Raw genomic sequence first — 15,092 nt, 5'->3', positions numbered from 1 at the left:
TTACATTTTTAGTACATGGCATAAAGATAATGAGCCTTTGATTGATATCGACATTTATTGCAGACACATTCCTGTTCCCCACTTGTATTGGAGTGAACGAAGATATCTACTTCTGGGCCCCTTGAGTCGAGGGACCCGTCCACAGTCCGCTTAAACAGCTGCAATACCAGGCTTGGCTGCTGAGCACTGGTGGATTGCGAAAGTAGTTCCTTGGGGCTTGATGCCAGCTGAAAGGAGTCGTAGTAAACAAATGTTTCGAGAGGGCCTACTGCACGGCTCAGTTAACTTTGTGTCCGAGGTTTTTCCTTTTACTTAACATGAATGACGTTGATGTTTTTTTTCGCCACTCTATAGAACAGAATGTTCGGTGCATTGAATAGTGTGCATTCAGTGGATGACAAGTTGAGTTTAACTAATCAAGCACGAGGACTATCCAGAACCTGCGAGCATGAACTTGGGGTTGTTGGTAATGTTTGGATATTTATACAACACACATTTCTAGTTTAATGAAACTGGTCTGCAGAGCCAGCCAATGGCATGGGACTAGAAAGTGGCTGCGAGTGTAGTACCATCGTCACCACACCAAAGATAATTGTGGCATAATCCCACATTAGTGATGCAATGAGTTAAAAATATGACCACGCAGAAGTTAAAATTGGAAAAACTTTATAAATATAAAACTGTACAGCAAGAAATCACAATTGAAAAAATAAAAAACACTAAAGTAATGCACAAGTTAATTCATCTATACAACTAGTTTAAATGGGGAGAATTATGGGTAGTAGCTGCAAGAATGCAAGTTTAACCTGGCACAGCCATGAGGTCCGATCGGTAAAATATAGAGTTCAAGGCACCACGACTAGCCTTCAGCCCCAAGCGCAGCCGTTCATGGCAACCGCCAGCTTGCAGAAGCTCAAAAAGTATCACATAAAGTGCACCAACATAACTGATGTTATGGGCTCCATTTCAAGTACAGTGGACCCAAGACTCTCCCACGTAAAGTCAATATTTCTGTTCCGGGGCTTCCTAGAAGTCAGCGTCTAGTCTGAAAGTGTTGTCCGTTGCACCCGACATGACCCCCATCCTTTGGTACTCTCCCACACGCTTCTCGAAGAAGTTGGTCTTCCCCTCCAGGGAGATGTTCTCCATGAAGTCGAAGGGGTTCTCCACCTTGTAGATCTGAGTGACAAAGACAGCAACGTTTAAGCCACAAGCTAATCAGGTTTACATATCCCAACATTTGCTAACGTAAATACATAGCTAAAGTTAAGCACCGTTTTAAAATGTCCCATAAGTGATTACCCAGAAACTCGACATTGGACACATGTTCAGTAGTTCTTTGACCCGGCTTTGCTCAGACCAGCGTCTGTATCGTGCTGACCCATCCCCTGCCAGTAGGCCACATGCCCGCCGACAGAGGACCCAGGCCAGCACCCAGCCCCCATTACTGGCTGGGGTCCGTACCCCTGCGCGTCTCATCATGGCAAAGCCGTCACCCTTGTTACTACCTTATGCAGCCCAACAACCTCAGACGATTTTTTTTTTTTTATCTTGCAGCGAATTCAGACAATGTATGACAACTAAATCACTTATACCAGAGTCAACGTTCCTGTTTTTCTGACTCAGAAAGAACCGAAAACTAGGGGTTTATGTCGAAGGATTAACATGCAACGGTTGTTACCAATGACATCTGAATACAGGGGGCACTCTTTACCTTGTTGAATCCAAGCTCCAACATCAGTCTGTCCGCCACAAACTCAATGTACTGCTTCATCATTTCACAGTTCATCCCAATCAGCTTCACTGGCAGGGCTACGGTCAGGAACTCCTGAAAACATAATTGATATTAGTTTTTGATAAGGGGGCTTTATTATCCAAGCCAAATGACTGGAACATGCCATGTTCAAAGTTGATATTTTGCAGCATGAATTTCTTTGACCCGGCTTTGCTCAGACCAGCGTCTGTATCGTGCTGACCCATCCCCTGCCAGTAGGCCACATGCCCGCCGACAGAGGACCCAGGCCAGCACCCAGCCCCCATTACTGGCTGGGGTCCGTACCCCTGCGCGTCTCATCATGGCAAAGCCTGTCCTGATCACTATTTTACTTTACTTATTTCCAACAAACAAACCTGCTCAATAGCTACTGCATCCTTGATGAGGTTGGAAACCGTCTTCTCAGAAGGCTTGTTTACCAGATGTTTGAACATCAAGCAGGCAAAGTCGCAGTGAAGTCCCTGAGAACAAAGTATAACATTTACAAAACCATTTAGTTTGCTGAAGAATTTCCTCGTGCTTTGAAGAAGCAGAATTAGCTAGTTTCATATTCTTCAAAACTATACACACACACACTAATGCTACTAGCCTGAAACCTCTTCCTACAAGATATCCGATGCAAGTGATTTCCTCACCTCATCCCTGCTGATGAGCTCATTGGAGAAAGTCAGACCGGGCATTAGCCCCCTCTTCTTCAGCCAGAAGATGGAGGCGAACGAGCCAGAGAAGAAGATTCCTTCCACAGCAGCGAAAGCGACCACTCGCTCACCTAGATGAACAAACGTGATCAGTAATGTGGTCCAGCAGCCATAGCTTTAGTGTGGCGTAATGAATAGTGTTAAGAAATCTATGCTTACCAAACTCCGCATTCTTGTTTCCGATCCAGTTCAGGGCCCAGTCTGCCTTCCTCTTGACACAGGGTAGTGTCTCGATAGCATTGAAAAGGTAATCCCTGAGGGAAAGTTGCCTTTAGATACAGGTAGCTCAATTTAATGGACATTAAAATTTAACATTTGTTACACCCCACCTCTGAGCGGAGTCCTTGATGTAGGTATCTATGAGCAGGCTGTACATCTCAGAGTGGATGTTCTCCATGGCGATCTGGAAACCGTAGAAGCAGCGGGCCTCGGTCACCTGAACTTCCTGGCTGAAGCGCTCCACCTAGTGGTCACAAAATAGACTGGTCAGACATGGCAATACTACACCGCTGGCTTAGTTTAAAACGGTGGCCTATGAATTATAGTTTATTGGTCATTTAAATGTTGCGTGGCTTACCAAGTTCTCATTGACTATGCCATCGCTTGCCGCGAAGAAGGCCAGGACGTGGGAGACAAAGTACTTCTCCTCGTCCTTCAGCGACTCCCAGTGCTGCAGGTCCTTCGACAGATCGACCTGGAATATAATTAAATAAATAGTTCCGTAAGTATTGTAGAAGATTAAAAAAATTCGGTAGTATCAATTTAATTAACACATGCAATAAACTTCATGCCATCTGTGTACCACACGCATAAATTACCTCTTCGGCCGTCCAGAAAGAGGCCTCTGCTTTCTTGTACATTTGCCAGATATCGTGGTACTGGATGGGGAAAATGACGAATCGCCTGGGGTTGTCCCTCAGGAGAGGCTCGTCTGCGTTACTCTTCACCGGCTTTTTGGGCTACACGCGCACAGAAAGATGAGTTATAGACAGATACTTTGCTGTCACCATTAAAGCCGGTATACAAATTGTCATACGATTACTATAATTGGATAGTTTAAGAATATTGTAAAGCTCAAGTTAACATGGATACTTGTTTTATCGTGCGTTGTATACAATGGGGTCACTTTACCATTGCGAATTACAGCTGTGCATTGTTAAGACTTCGCGCCGGAATTATGGCGAACAGAAAATGTCAAATGAGCGGTTTAATGCTCGAAAGGTGAATATAATGTACACGTAACCAATTACGGGTAGTTTTAGATTGCCATTGCTTTAGAAAGAAGACTCACCTCAGCGTCGTCGAATATTTTACGCGCGGTTCTAGAAGCCAGGATACGGGTGCTGTTCAGACTTGGGGGCTAAAAGGCAAAGTAAAACACAACGAAGGTCATTATCCAGAATTACCAGTTATGGCTGAAAATGGTGAGCAAAGTTCAGTTGTCAGGCTCCATTTCCGTTTACTTTTCAGCTTAAGATGACCCGATTGAATCACTATTGCGTTTGAAGAGTTTTGCTTATCACCATTACTTTTACGGGTTTCATGGACATTATTTGAACTTACCGTGTTTTCCTTGTCTTGTAGAGAAATGCTGTTCATCCCGGAGGACATAATGTTTTCGTCCTTCTTGGAAAGCTGAGAGCGTGCGTTAAGCATGGTTACTAGTTTGATGGACTGACTTCTTAAAAATAAATATGAAATAATAAAATTACAAACGTTTAAAACTCTAACTAAACCTTTACTATGTAAGCTAGGTACATTCGACAGATACGCGGGATAGAAGGCAAAGGATTGAATGAACATAGCCCTCGCTTTCTTTGCCTGTATTTATAGGGAGATTGGCGCTAACCCAATGACGACCAGGGTGCGGACTGGCATCAGCCAATCAGGTTCGTTGAAAGCCTTTCGCGAAAGCGCACACCGCGGGAGATTCAAATGCTTTGTTAGCGCCAAGTGGTTACAAAACCCAAAAAAGTGTTACGAAAGGGTAAAACGCGCCCTTATGCAAGTCTTTAAATGTAGACAATAGAACCTAAGATAATATAAAAGACCTCAACTGCAACGCCATCGTCTAAAATGACAACTGTTTGAGAAATGAATTTCTGCATTCTTTAACCTATTCGTTAAATAACATCGTTTTCATTTGCCTAAACAGCTGGTAGTTATTTCATACATAGTCACTGAATAAACTTGTATGTTGATGGGCAATGACATGTCTAAATCGTGGTATTTGCAAACAATGCTTTTCCCGCCGTCTCGCTCTTTAGATTTTGCAATAATGTGCCTTTATTTACTTGACGTCTCGTCACATCGATCAACAATTCATTCACATCATGCATGAGCATCTGAATCCTTATTTCATAACGAATTTGGCATTTTCAAGAGAAGCCAAGTCGGGTATGCCACTGTTAAGACAGCTAACAGATTGGCTTGCAGTTTCTTAATAAAGCCATCGTCGAAGGATCAATTGTTCCTTGCATGTTACGTTTGAATACAAGCGATTGAGTCATTCTGTCACGCTGGTCAGATATAAACTATATCAGCCTAACAATTACCCACTTAAGGTATTATTTAGTAGCAGCTGTTATTGTTCGCTGCAGTCCTATTCTAGTTCCGGGGTCTAAAGCGCGCTTCTTTGTTTCTGCAGAGAGAGAGGAGGGGATACCCAGTGGCCAGGAGGAGTCGAGCAATGCAACATTCAAGCAAACCCTTTCACGATGACGTTATCGAAAATGTATATCAAGAGTTTGGATGTGAGGCACTGTTAAGCAGTGCTTTACACATGTAGTTAATAGCGCCCTTCTAACAGATGACGACTGCAGAGTTGGATTTTAACAAAGAACTGCATTTAAGTCTGTTGAACCGTGTTTCATTTTGGCCTTTTGCTTTGCAGGGATACAAAACTTTTGGCTATTCAACTTGTGGCTATTAATCATCGTCCTTACGTTTTGGGCTTATTATCCTGGTAATAATTATTCTGTCTAACTCGCGTATTCTCTTTCCAACTGATTTTATAACGAGCTGTGCTGTCAAATGAAATTATTGTTTTAGAATGTTTTCCCTTAGATCTAATAGCTTTTTTATTCAGATCAATCAAGGAACATCTATTGTGTGCGTTTGAGCAACACTGAATAACTATTTCAGGCAATTACTTTTTTTTAATAAACCTGTGGATTTTTATTTTCCAACTGAGCCATGCGTGTAAATATACTGCGTTATCATTTTCAGCCACTAAGCGGTGCTGTAGCAAAGGATCTAGATATTTCATCGCGCTACAGCGCCAAATTTTTACCGTGGTTGAATGTCGGTCAGTAAGGCAAATGGGCGGGTGCTTAGTCAGCCGTTGACGTGAACAGATCTCCCAGCTCATCGTCGTCGCATCCCATTGGTCACACCCCCTCAACGCTTGAATGCCATTCGTTGAGCTTTGTTACTGGGTGGTATGGCAAGACCAGCGAGGCTGGAGGAGGCTGCTATTCAAATTGGCGATAAGCCTGGACCGAACAATGAGGATTTAGGGTTTTCAGTTTTTAATCGGTGAATATCTTTTACCGATTTTATTTATGTATTGTATTTATCTTAAAACGCAAGCCTATTGTATTACTATCGTTTTCTTCTGATTAAATAATGTGTTATTGTCTTGGTTATATTGTGGCTCTCAAATCCTAAATCTTCGATTCAGATACATTTATATTCAAAACAATTTCTAGATGTAATTTATCTTGTTAAGCACTTACCATTGCTGTTTTGCATGAAAAGCCCTCGATAAAATTTGATTGATGAGGACATTGATATAATGTTTAGTGAAAAAGAGTTACTCAACAACATGACAGATTTAGTGGTGCATTTTATTACAAAAGCCATATTCTTAAACATTGCTTACAGGCAAGTATTCAGAAATGGGATTATTTTGATAAAAGATGTTATTAAGAATAACATTTAATATGAGGTATTTTCTTACTGGCGACACTATAGGCCAAATTAAACTATCAAAAACAGCACTTTTAACAAAAGTTTATTAAATAATATTGTATAAAGCAAGATGGTAGGTAGTATCACAGTGAGGAATACTGTCCACTGATATTTTTAAAATATCAATAAAATAATTAATGTACTATCAATAAATGCAGAATGGAATACACATAACATTCATATAGATATCAATACATGTACATTATTTACAATAGCAAAAAAAGAAAAACATTTGGCTAATAAAAGCACAATACAGAGGCTTTGGCAAAAACAAGAGTGCATACATTTGCTAAACATGACATAAACATTGAGTAAACATGATTACCTGTATGTAAAGAGTACAAAACAAGCATAATACAAAAAAATCCAGTGCAATGTCAGTTTTGTCTGTGAATTGTCCATGACTCATAGCAGCCTGGTCTGTATGTGTCCTTGTTCTCCATGTGGTTGGTGAGAAAAAATAAAGTCCTGAGCAAGCAAAACTCCCTCTCCCGCTGTTCCAACATCTTTTCCCATTCCTGATCCTTCAACTGCCAGTTGTGATATCAGTTATATAAAAAAGTACGGGCCATTGAGTGGCTGGGTCCTATAGCTGACGGATACAGCTGGAGAAGATTTACAGACAATAGCCAGGCCCGGGTGGATCTTTACCAGTATTCCCCACCTGGTCGCCTTATAGTCTTTATATGTTTTTTTTAGTTAGTTTGTGCTGGGCACCAGAACGCCGACAGGATGCGGAGAGGTCCTGGCCTGGGTCTTGGGCAGCGGCATTTTGTTGAGGTCACGCGTTTCGGTTGGCCACGACGACGCCCTCTTGGTAGTGATGTGGCGGCGGGCGTGTTTCGTCAGGTGGTCGCTGCGCATGAAGCGCCGCTCGCACACGTTGCACACAAACTTCTTCTCTCCGGTGTGCGTCCGCCGGTGCCGGGAGAGTTCGTCGGAACGTGCAAACTTTTTGTCGCAGCCCTCCCAGTGGCAGCTGAAGGGTTTTTCACCTGAAGAAGAAACCCGTCGTCGTTAACAATATGATGATAAAGACACACTCCTCAAGGGGACGGCACAGTGCTCAATTAACATTTTTTAACATTTTTTAAAAATAACCGTTGAAGCCTTGGACTTTGAACTTTATGGAAAATATATTGACTGATTTCTTATTAAAAATGTATGTTCGTGCAATAGTGTAAATTAATAAATAATGCCGAAATAGATAGCATAAATAAATAAAGAGATCGTTGAAATCTGTTGCGAGGCCACTCACCAGTGTGGGTTCGGAGGTGAGCCTTGAGGTGGGAACTCTTGAAGTACGTCTTCTTGCACCCGGGGAAGTTACACACGTAGTTCCGCCGGCGGGAAAAGTCGGCCTGCGACGGGCCGCCGTTCTGCCCCGTCGCCATGTAAACAGGAGCTGGCGCCAGGGGGAGGAGCTTGGTGTTGCCCAGGGTCATGACCTGCTGTGCGCCCTGGGGGGCCTGCGACACGGAGCTCTGGGGCACCACGAACATCACGGTGCCCTGGGTGACCGAGGAGCCCACTAGGAGCTGCTGAGGGAAGGAGGGAGACGACTGGGGCAGGATGGGCTTGGGCCCCCCCGGGGCCTGAACCTGCACTGGAGCCTGGACGAAGGCCGAGATCATCCCGGACCTCCCCCTCACCGGGTACACCTGGCACAGGACCGGGGAGCTGGGGAGCGCGGCTGGGGGGGAGGGCGAGGGCTGGTAGGAAGACACCGAGGGGGGCGAGTGAACCAGGGAAACCACAGAGGAGGAAGAGGAGGAGGAGGAGGAGGAGGAGGGGCTCTCGGGAGACGAAGGAAGAGAGCCGTCCGAGGTGTCCATGGCGCACGGACCCCTGGCCGTATCCTCTTTGATCTGGAAGATCTGGAGCTGTGGTTGTGGGGCGGGCCCCGTGGGGCAGAGGGTCCGCTGTGTGGGGCCCCCCGGCTGCTGGCAGGGAGAAGAGGCCGGGGCCGTTCTGTGGCTGGGCAAGGAGCGATCTGCGGTGTGTCGGATGACGCTGGTGACCATGGCCCTTCCAGGGGTCATGGCCGGCCCCTCGGCTGAACCCAACTCAGAGGGCTCCGATGTCAGGGTGCTGCCGGGATAAGGCCCCCGGCCCAGACCCGCCTGTGGGGGGCTTGTGCGAGGGAGGGGGCCGGAGGAGACCCGGGGCCTGGGCAGCACTGGCCTGGCGATGGTGCTGCTCACAGAGGAGCAGGAGGTGGTGGTGGTATTGAGGATAGTGGTTGTGGTTGTGGTGGAGGTCTCGGAGAAGCTCGGACTGTGGGGTGGAGTCATACACTAGAAGAGAGAAGGACACCGAAGATAGAGAGTGTGACCCACAGTTTCTACGTGATTATAGGTTCATAAGGCACACAAATACTCAATCAATCCAGGGGAAAACAAACAAGGTTCAGTACTTGCTGTTTTCTGATTGGATCAAATGAGTAATTTTGAATGATCCAATCAGAAACAATGCTACTGTAGTGCCCCCTGTTTCACCAGAGGGGGTGCCATTCATATGCATGAATGGAAAGTGCCTGGTGGCTCTATGACAGTGATTTTCCCTTACCAGGGTGGAAAGTGCAACAAGGTCTTTTGGAGTGTCTGCCGCTTCCGGTTGCAAATGGATGGAGTCGCATGAGTCTGAGGTGGGAGTCAGCGGGCGCGGCTTGTGTGACCCTTGACCCCAGAAGCTCATGCTGACCAGGGCCTCGGCTGCCTCCAGGTCGTGGTACTCCACGGTGCCGCTGCTGCAGCTGGTGGGCCGGGCCACCCACCGGGCCTGCTCCATGGTCAGAACCGCACGCTGGTGCATCAAATCAGCCTGGAGGGAACACAAGATGACATTGCATGTTAGCCCAATTTCTGATTGGAGAAGGATTCTTTCCTTTCCCTATTCCTTCACTATTCTGTAATCATGCAGACATGTTTAAAGTGACTGACTCTCAGATGCACCAATGAGCAGGTAGGGGTCATCTTGCTCAAGGGGGCATCCTAATTAGGATTTTGGGGGTTCGAACCCTGGACTTATTTTAGCTGGGATTGAAAAACCCTAGACAATAGAATACCTTCCCTTTATTTACAAAGGAAAGGCCTCGACCGAGTGTCAGATTCAGATCCGGCTGAGTACCCTAACAGGCGGGACTTTGGCGAAGAAAAAAAAGGAAACCACTTCTCCCAAGGGAGAAAGTTTGTGAACACAGAGAGCAAACACGCCAACTCCACACAGAACGGCCCCCGAAGCCGGGACAGCGCCTGAACCCAGAACCAGGTGGCTGCCATAGGCGTGTGACTTCCACTGCACCACCGTGTCAGTGGAGATGGATCCAGATCCTTGTCGTCATACAATCCGCCCAAAGTAACAGACAAACCCTTGATGAAAACCAAAAAAAAAAAACAAGAGTCCGGAGCTCAACAGCTGAAACAACTTATTCGACTTATTAAAAAATACGAGCAGCCATTTCCTCGCTCAGAGAGAAATCCCCAAAGTCTGGCTGCAGATGGCAGCAGACAACCCTAACAAAGCCCTCTACATTCCCTCCACACTGTTTTGATTCTGGTTCATTTGAGGACACCGAATGATTGAGGGAGGCAAACAATGACTTACTACGGGTTTCCGAAGCCTAAAATGCCCATAAAGACACAAATCTACTCACACCGGATATTGATCTGGGATTACGTGAGGTACCTATCAGAGCCACCTATTACATGTCATGAAAGTACATTGTGTACCTTAGCCCACTCCACCATCATGGTGACGGCCAAGCCCTCAAGACTCCTGTTGTTCACACACTCAGCTGAACTGTTCGCCTGTCCACACGTTAACCACCCCGTTAAGCATGCAGCTTAACTGCACCTGGTCTGGTCGATATACCATGGCCAATACTGTCTGTTCAAGGAGCGAGAACAGGAGGGAGAGAAAAAGAAGAACAAACTTTAGTATACTCCCATATAATCTTACGGGGAGATTGGGAGGAAGGGGGGGATGTCATTTTATTGCAGTGACGGCATCGGTGTGGTTGGTCCAGACTCGTGGATGCCAATAAACAACAGTGCTGGGCTGGGCTATAGAGGAGGGGGTGGGGTTGAGGAGAGGCTATCTGAGGTAAAGTCCCTGGTAAGCAGCACAGCGGCTGGGGCGTGTGAGGGGAACAAAAGCTTCCAACCTCCACACACCGTTAAGTTGGCTGGCATCTGGTGAATGCTCAGCTGTAGGGGTGAAGCCCAGAGAGGGGGTGGGGGGGTGGGGGGAAGAGAGCCAGAGGGAGACCTCGAGAGGGGGCCCTTACTGCAGTAGTGCCATGAGACCGCGGGTACACCCAGTGTCTCGCATAGCGTTGGACTTGGTGGGAGAGGGAACCTCCCATCACCCAAGAATAGACACGAAAGCTGTGTGCCAGATCACCGAAACCGCCTCCCGTACCCCCCCCACACACACACACACACACGAGCGCGCCAACTCGGCACGCACGCAGGAAGGCACGAACACTCACTCACGCGCACACAATTAACATGCATAGACCGCACGAGCGCAGAAGCTCGCACCAGGAAGTAGTTTGGAAAACAAAGTAAATCTGTTCTACAACACATCTCTATCTCGATTAAACAATGCTGATGGTAATTTGTGTTAATGAAGCCATACCAAAATAGGACAAATAATAGACCAAATACCAGATTTTGTATCCATCTATACCAATATCAATTCTATAGACTTCATTAAAAAAATATTGCTTTCAATACGAAAAACATTACAACATGTCAGCAAGCAGTTTTGGTTTCTGGCATTTGAAGCATTCTACAACACTTGTCATCACTCTTCCATTACAGAACCACATCATAGTATAACGTGTATCCGCATATTGAGCAACCTATTTTACGTTGCTTTTGCAAAACAGTATTCTACAAACCAACTTTAATACAGTGTTTCAATGATGCAACTGTTTGGACTTGATAGTTCCCCCCGCTGATCTCCAGTTTGGTGCAATAAATATGTGACCTTAAATAAACTGGCAGCACCAACCCAAAAATACAGTTTTCGTGTTAAAAAGCGCGTCTAGAACATATTTCACTGTCTCGGTATAGTTTGCCAATTATGCATCATTGTTTAAATAAAAACAGCCAGTTTCTCTGCTATCACACGTTAACAACTTAATTCAATATAGAGTGAACACAAAACGTACAAAATAGTCAGTTTAATCCACTTACCTCACAGGACCTAAATGGTGTAGAAGGCTACTTTGCGCCGTAAAAGTGGGCATACAGAGGTATTAATACAAACTACAGAAGAGGCTAGTCAATAATAAGCCGCGAGCCTCCTCTAATAGCGGAGACTGGCTTCAGCTGAGTGAATCAAACGAGGCGACGAGAGAGGGGAAAAAAAACACAGAAACAAAATTCAGAGCAGTCTGGCGGGTGGTAACATGTTACCAATCAAAAACAAAGGTGTAGCGGATTCGGGCCAATCGGGGGAAGGGCGCTGCGTGATCAGGACGTGATCGCAATCCCATTGGTCACATCGGGGTGCGTGGCTGTTGGGGGGCGTGCCGCAGGAGTCAGTGGTGTCAGAGTAAACCCGCTGAACCCGGCGCGCTGGAACTGGGGGAAAGGTTGGAGCGGCGCGAGCAGGCGGAACCGAGAGACACTATGCACGCGTCTCGCTGCCGTTGCCAAGAGCGCGCACCCCATGCGCAGAGTGGGACGGGCGTGCGCACAAAGAACGGGACTAGTGGAAATACTGTAATAAGGATCGGGCTGGTTGACAGGGTTCATTTCAGGATATAAACAACGCACGACTTAAGTCTGCATTACTGACTGCCTGGCACGCTCTATTTTTTATGAGTAACATATCCCTGTAAGTAGGTGGCTGTCACGTAAACAAGCGGGAGAGTAGGCCTATATGAAGCTGTTATTGAATAGGAAGAAAATCTAAAAACAAAAGGTTGAGCACGACGTCAACTCATGCTTGATGCATGAAACAACCAACTGCGAACAAACGAATAATAATAAAAATCATTGATGGGCCTGAGCGCTATGCTAAAACGACTGTCTATCGTCAAGTCATTATGTAGCCTATTAATCGACGTGTCTATCGAAATCAATGTTTTAAAAATACTAGATTGCTAATCAATAGATTTATTTCACTGTTTTATGTATCTTGAACAAAAGCTCTTTCTCGTCATGTCACTTGCACCAACAAACTTTTAAAATAAAATAAAACACCCTAGAAATTATTAAAGAAAAGAGATTAACTGTGTTAATTAATGTTAAATAGTCTTGGAAATGACAGTCTAAACATGGCAACGACGGCTGCCAATTCAGCCGTTCCTACTCAGGCAAAAAATAAAGTGTTTTGTGAGAGGGGGAGAGACAAGGAAAAGAGAAAATATGTTGAGGACCCAACGGACGAAAATACAAAAAAAGGCAACGATTCCAAACATATTTTCTCATTGTCTTCTTCCTGTACGATTTTCCGGTCTCTTGTGATGATATACCACACACACAACAGACGCTAACATGTGCACGAGCCCTCTCTCTTACACGTTCATACACACACACATGCACGAGCGCTCTCAGACGCACACCACACACACACAAACGAACGCGCACACACGCGCACATAGAACCCGCCAACCCGTGTCCGCCTCTCCCTTCTCCCTCCTCCCCAGCCAATCAGAGAGACGGGCCACGCCCCCTTGCTCACCCCCTCCCCTTGGCTTGCAATGAACTCAGGGACTCCTGTCTCTGCTCGCGCTCAGGTTGTAAACAGCCTCTTCTATGAAGAATTCCTGGGCGGGGACAAACGAGGGGAGCCGAGCTAAACCCCCACCCAAGCCTCCTCTTCTCCCCCACAGCCCACTCACCCTAACACCCCCAACCCCACACCACCCATCCCCTCCCCCTCTTTGTTGTGGCTGTACATTAACCCCTTAAAGGAGCCTATGTGATGTATCAGACTGAACACACACAGAGTGATATGCACACACACACTGACATGCACAAACACAAACAAACAGTGATATGCATACACACCCATACACACATGCACACACACACACTGCACCCTGTGTGTGTGTGTGTGTGTGTGTGTGTGTGTGTGTGTGTGTGTGTGTGTGTGTGTGTGTGTGTGTGTGTGTGTGTGTGTGTGTGTGTGTGTGTGTGTGTATATCGGGGGTAGTTCTACAAGGCCAAGAGAGCCAACACCACTTGTATAAACATAGCTCGGCTGCGGTTGTGTGCGTGGGGGGAGTTGGGTGTATGTGTGTGTGTATGTGTGGGTGTGGTGGTACTGTATACGTGAAGTGGAGGTGGGGACGGTGGGGGGAGGGGGGCGATATCTTTGTGAGAAGCCATTGGTGCCGTGTGTTGGGGGGGGGGAGAGGATGGATACAGGGAGGGAGGGGGGGAGGGAGGGAATACGTCACTCTAGTCTCCGCTCCAGCGAGACAAAGAGGTAGTTGATTCCCCGCTGGCTGTGCTGGCCGAGCGACGCAGGGCTCCAGCGGGCGTACCCTACCCGGCACCACCTCCGCCGTGTGCTGCCCGACCCGCGGTGCAGCACCGCCGGCAGCACCTCCACGCCTCAGACGCAACCCCGTCCCCGCTGCCCTTAAATGACCATCTCGTCGCAGCGACAATGGCTCTCCTGCAACCATACACACACACCCTCCACCACACACACACACACACACACACACACACACACACACACACACACACACACACACACACACACACACACACACACACACACACACACACACACACACACACACACACACACACACACACACACACACACACAAACATACACACGTGCTCCCACGTTATCATGGCTACACCCGCAGCCTGGTGAGCCGTCGATAACGGGCCGAGCGTGTTCTATACATTCCTGGGAGGGAGCGAGCAAGCGCCGCGGCGCTCCATCTACAGGAAGCAGCTAGGTGGGAGGGGAGGGGGCGCGCCGGGTCTGGTGTCGGAGGGGGCATCGGGTTTGTTTGCTTTTCCTTTTTTTCCCTCGGTTCAACGGGGTGAAGGAATGAAAAAAGGAAAACACACGGAGCCTGCCGTAAAAGCCGTTTCCAGGCAGAAAGAAAACCCAGGCAGACTCCTGCTGCAGCAGGGAAAAATCTGAATCAAAGTCTCTGATTCTCTCTCTCTCTCTCTCTCTCTCTCTCTCTCTCTCTCTCTCTCTCTCTCTCTCTCAATGTCTATCACTCTGTCTCCCCCTCTTCCCTTTCTCCCAGTGTCTCTCTCCCCTTCCCTGTATCTCTCACTCTGTCTCCCCCTCTTCCCTTTCTCCCAGTGTCTCTCTCCCCTTCCCTGTATCTCTCACTCTGTCTCCCCCTCTTCCCTTTCTCCCAGTGTCTCTCTCCCCTTCCCTGTATCTCTCACTCTGTCTCCCCCTCTTCCCTTTCTCCCAGTGTCTCTCTCCCCTTCCCTGTATCTCTCACTCTGTCTCCCCCTCTTCTCTTTCTCCCAGTGCCGCTCTCCCCTTCCCTGTATCTCTCACTCTGTCTCCCCCTCTTCTCTTTCTCTCAGTGCCGCTCTCCCCTTCCCTGTATCTCTCACTCTGTCCCAGTGTCTCTCTCCCCTTCCCGTATCTCTCACTCTGTCTCGCTCTCTCTGTCTTGCTGTCTCCCTGTGGCGCTC

At 47.1% G+C, this 15,092-nt stretch overlaps 2 protein-coding genes and 2 non-coding genes across 4 annotated transcripts; all 4 read right to left on the bottom strand.

Moving 5' to 3' along the window:
• Window positions 1–652: 652 nt before the first annotated feature.
• LOC130374276 (ribonucleoside-diphosphate reductase subunit M2-like) lies at window positions 653–4,337 on the bottom strand. Its single transcript, XM_056580952.1, has 10 exons — window positions 4,036–4,337; window positions 3,764–3,832; window positions 3,291–3,431; window positions 3,050–3,166; window positions 2,802–2,935; window positions 2,632–2,726; window positions 2,410–2,543; window positions 2,131–2,235; window positions 1,715–1,828; window positions 653–1,179 (listed from the first exon to the last, which is right to left on the bottom strand). The coding sequence occupies exons 1-10, from the start codon at window positions 4,273–4,275 to the stop codon at window positions 1,027–1,029; spliced, it is 1,302 nt and encodes a 433-aa protein (XP_056436927.1). The 5' UTR covers window positions 4,276–4,337; the 3' UTR covers window positions 653–1,026.
• LOC130375112 (small nucleolar RNA SNORD94) lies at window positions 1,350–1,488 on the bottom strand. Its single transcript, XR_008893785.1, has one exon. It is a non-coding gene; the product is annotated as a small nucleolar RNA SNORD94 (small nucleolar RNA).
• LOC130375111 (small nucleolar RNA SNORD94) lies at window positions 1,945–2,083 on the bottom strand. The gene has a single exon (XR_008893784.1). It is a non-coding gene; the product is annotated as a small nucleolar RNA SNORD94 (small nucleolar RNA).
• A 1,533-nt stretch (window positions 4,338–5,870) lies between the features above and the next one.
• On the bottom strand, window positions 5,871–11,848 carry klf11a (Kruppel like factor 11a). The gene is made up of 4 exons (XM_056580951.1): window positions 11,649–11,848; window positions 9,013–9,267; window positions 7,703–8,741; window positions 5,871–7,439 (listed from the first exon to the last, which is right to left on the bottom strand). Exons 2-4 carry the CDS (start codon window positions 9,256–9,258, stop codon window positions 7,144–7,146), a joined length of 1,581 nt encoding a protein of 526 aa, XP_056436926.1. The 5' UTR covers window positions 9,259–9,267; window positions 11,649–11,848; the 3' UTR covers window positions 5,871–7,143.
• Window positions 11,849–15,092: the final 3,244 nt, after the last annotated feature.

Source organism: Gadus chalcogrammus, chromosome 21, assembly GCF_026213295.1.
Source record: "Gadus chalcogrammus isolate NIFS_2021 chromosome 21, NIFS_Gcha_1.0, whole genome shotgun sequence".
NCBI lineage: Eukaryota > Metazoa > Chordata > Actinopteri > Gadiformes > Gadidae > Gadus > Gadus chalcogrammus.
The sequence above is the reverse complement of the archived record's forward strand: the minus strand, read 5'-3'. Positions and strand labels throughout refer to the sequence as shown.

Bases quoted from the DNA above. Each gene is read 5' to 3' on its own strand.
- LOC130374276 (XM_056580952.1), bottom strand. From the start codon at position 4,275: ATGTTCATTCAATCCTTTGCCTTCTATCCCGCGTATCTGTCGAATGTA. The intron at 3,432-3,763 runs GTGAGTCTTCTT...GTGCGCGTGTAG, and splicing joins AAATATTCGACGACGCTGAG to CCCAAAAAGCCGGTGAAGAG. The intron at 2,544-2,631 runs GTAAGCATAGAT...TTGTTCATCTAG, and splicing joins AAACAAGAATGCGGAGTTTG to GTGAGCGAGTGGTCGCTTTC.
- klf11a (XM_056580951.1), bottom strand. From the start codon at position 9,258: ATGCACCAGCGTGCGGTTCTGACCATGGAGCAGGCCCGGTGGGTGGCC. The intron at 8,742-9,012 runs GTAAGGGAAAAT...TCTCTCTTCTAG, and splicing joins TTGTTGCACTTTCCACCCTG to TGTATGACTCCACCCCACAG. The intron at 7,440-7,702 runs GTGAGTGGCCTC...TTTCTTCTTCAG, and splicing joins TCACCTCCGAACCCACACTG to GTGAAAAACCCTTCAGCTGC.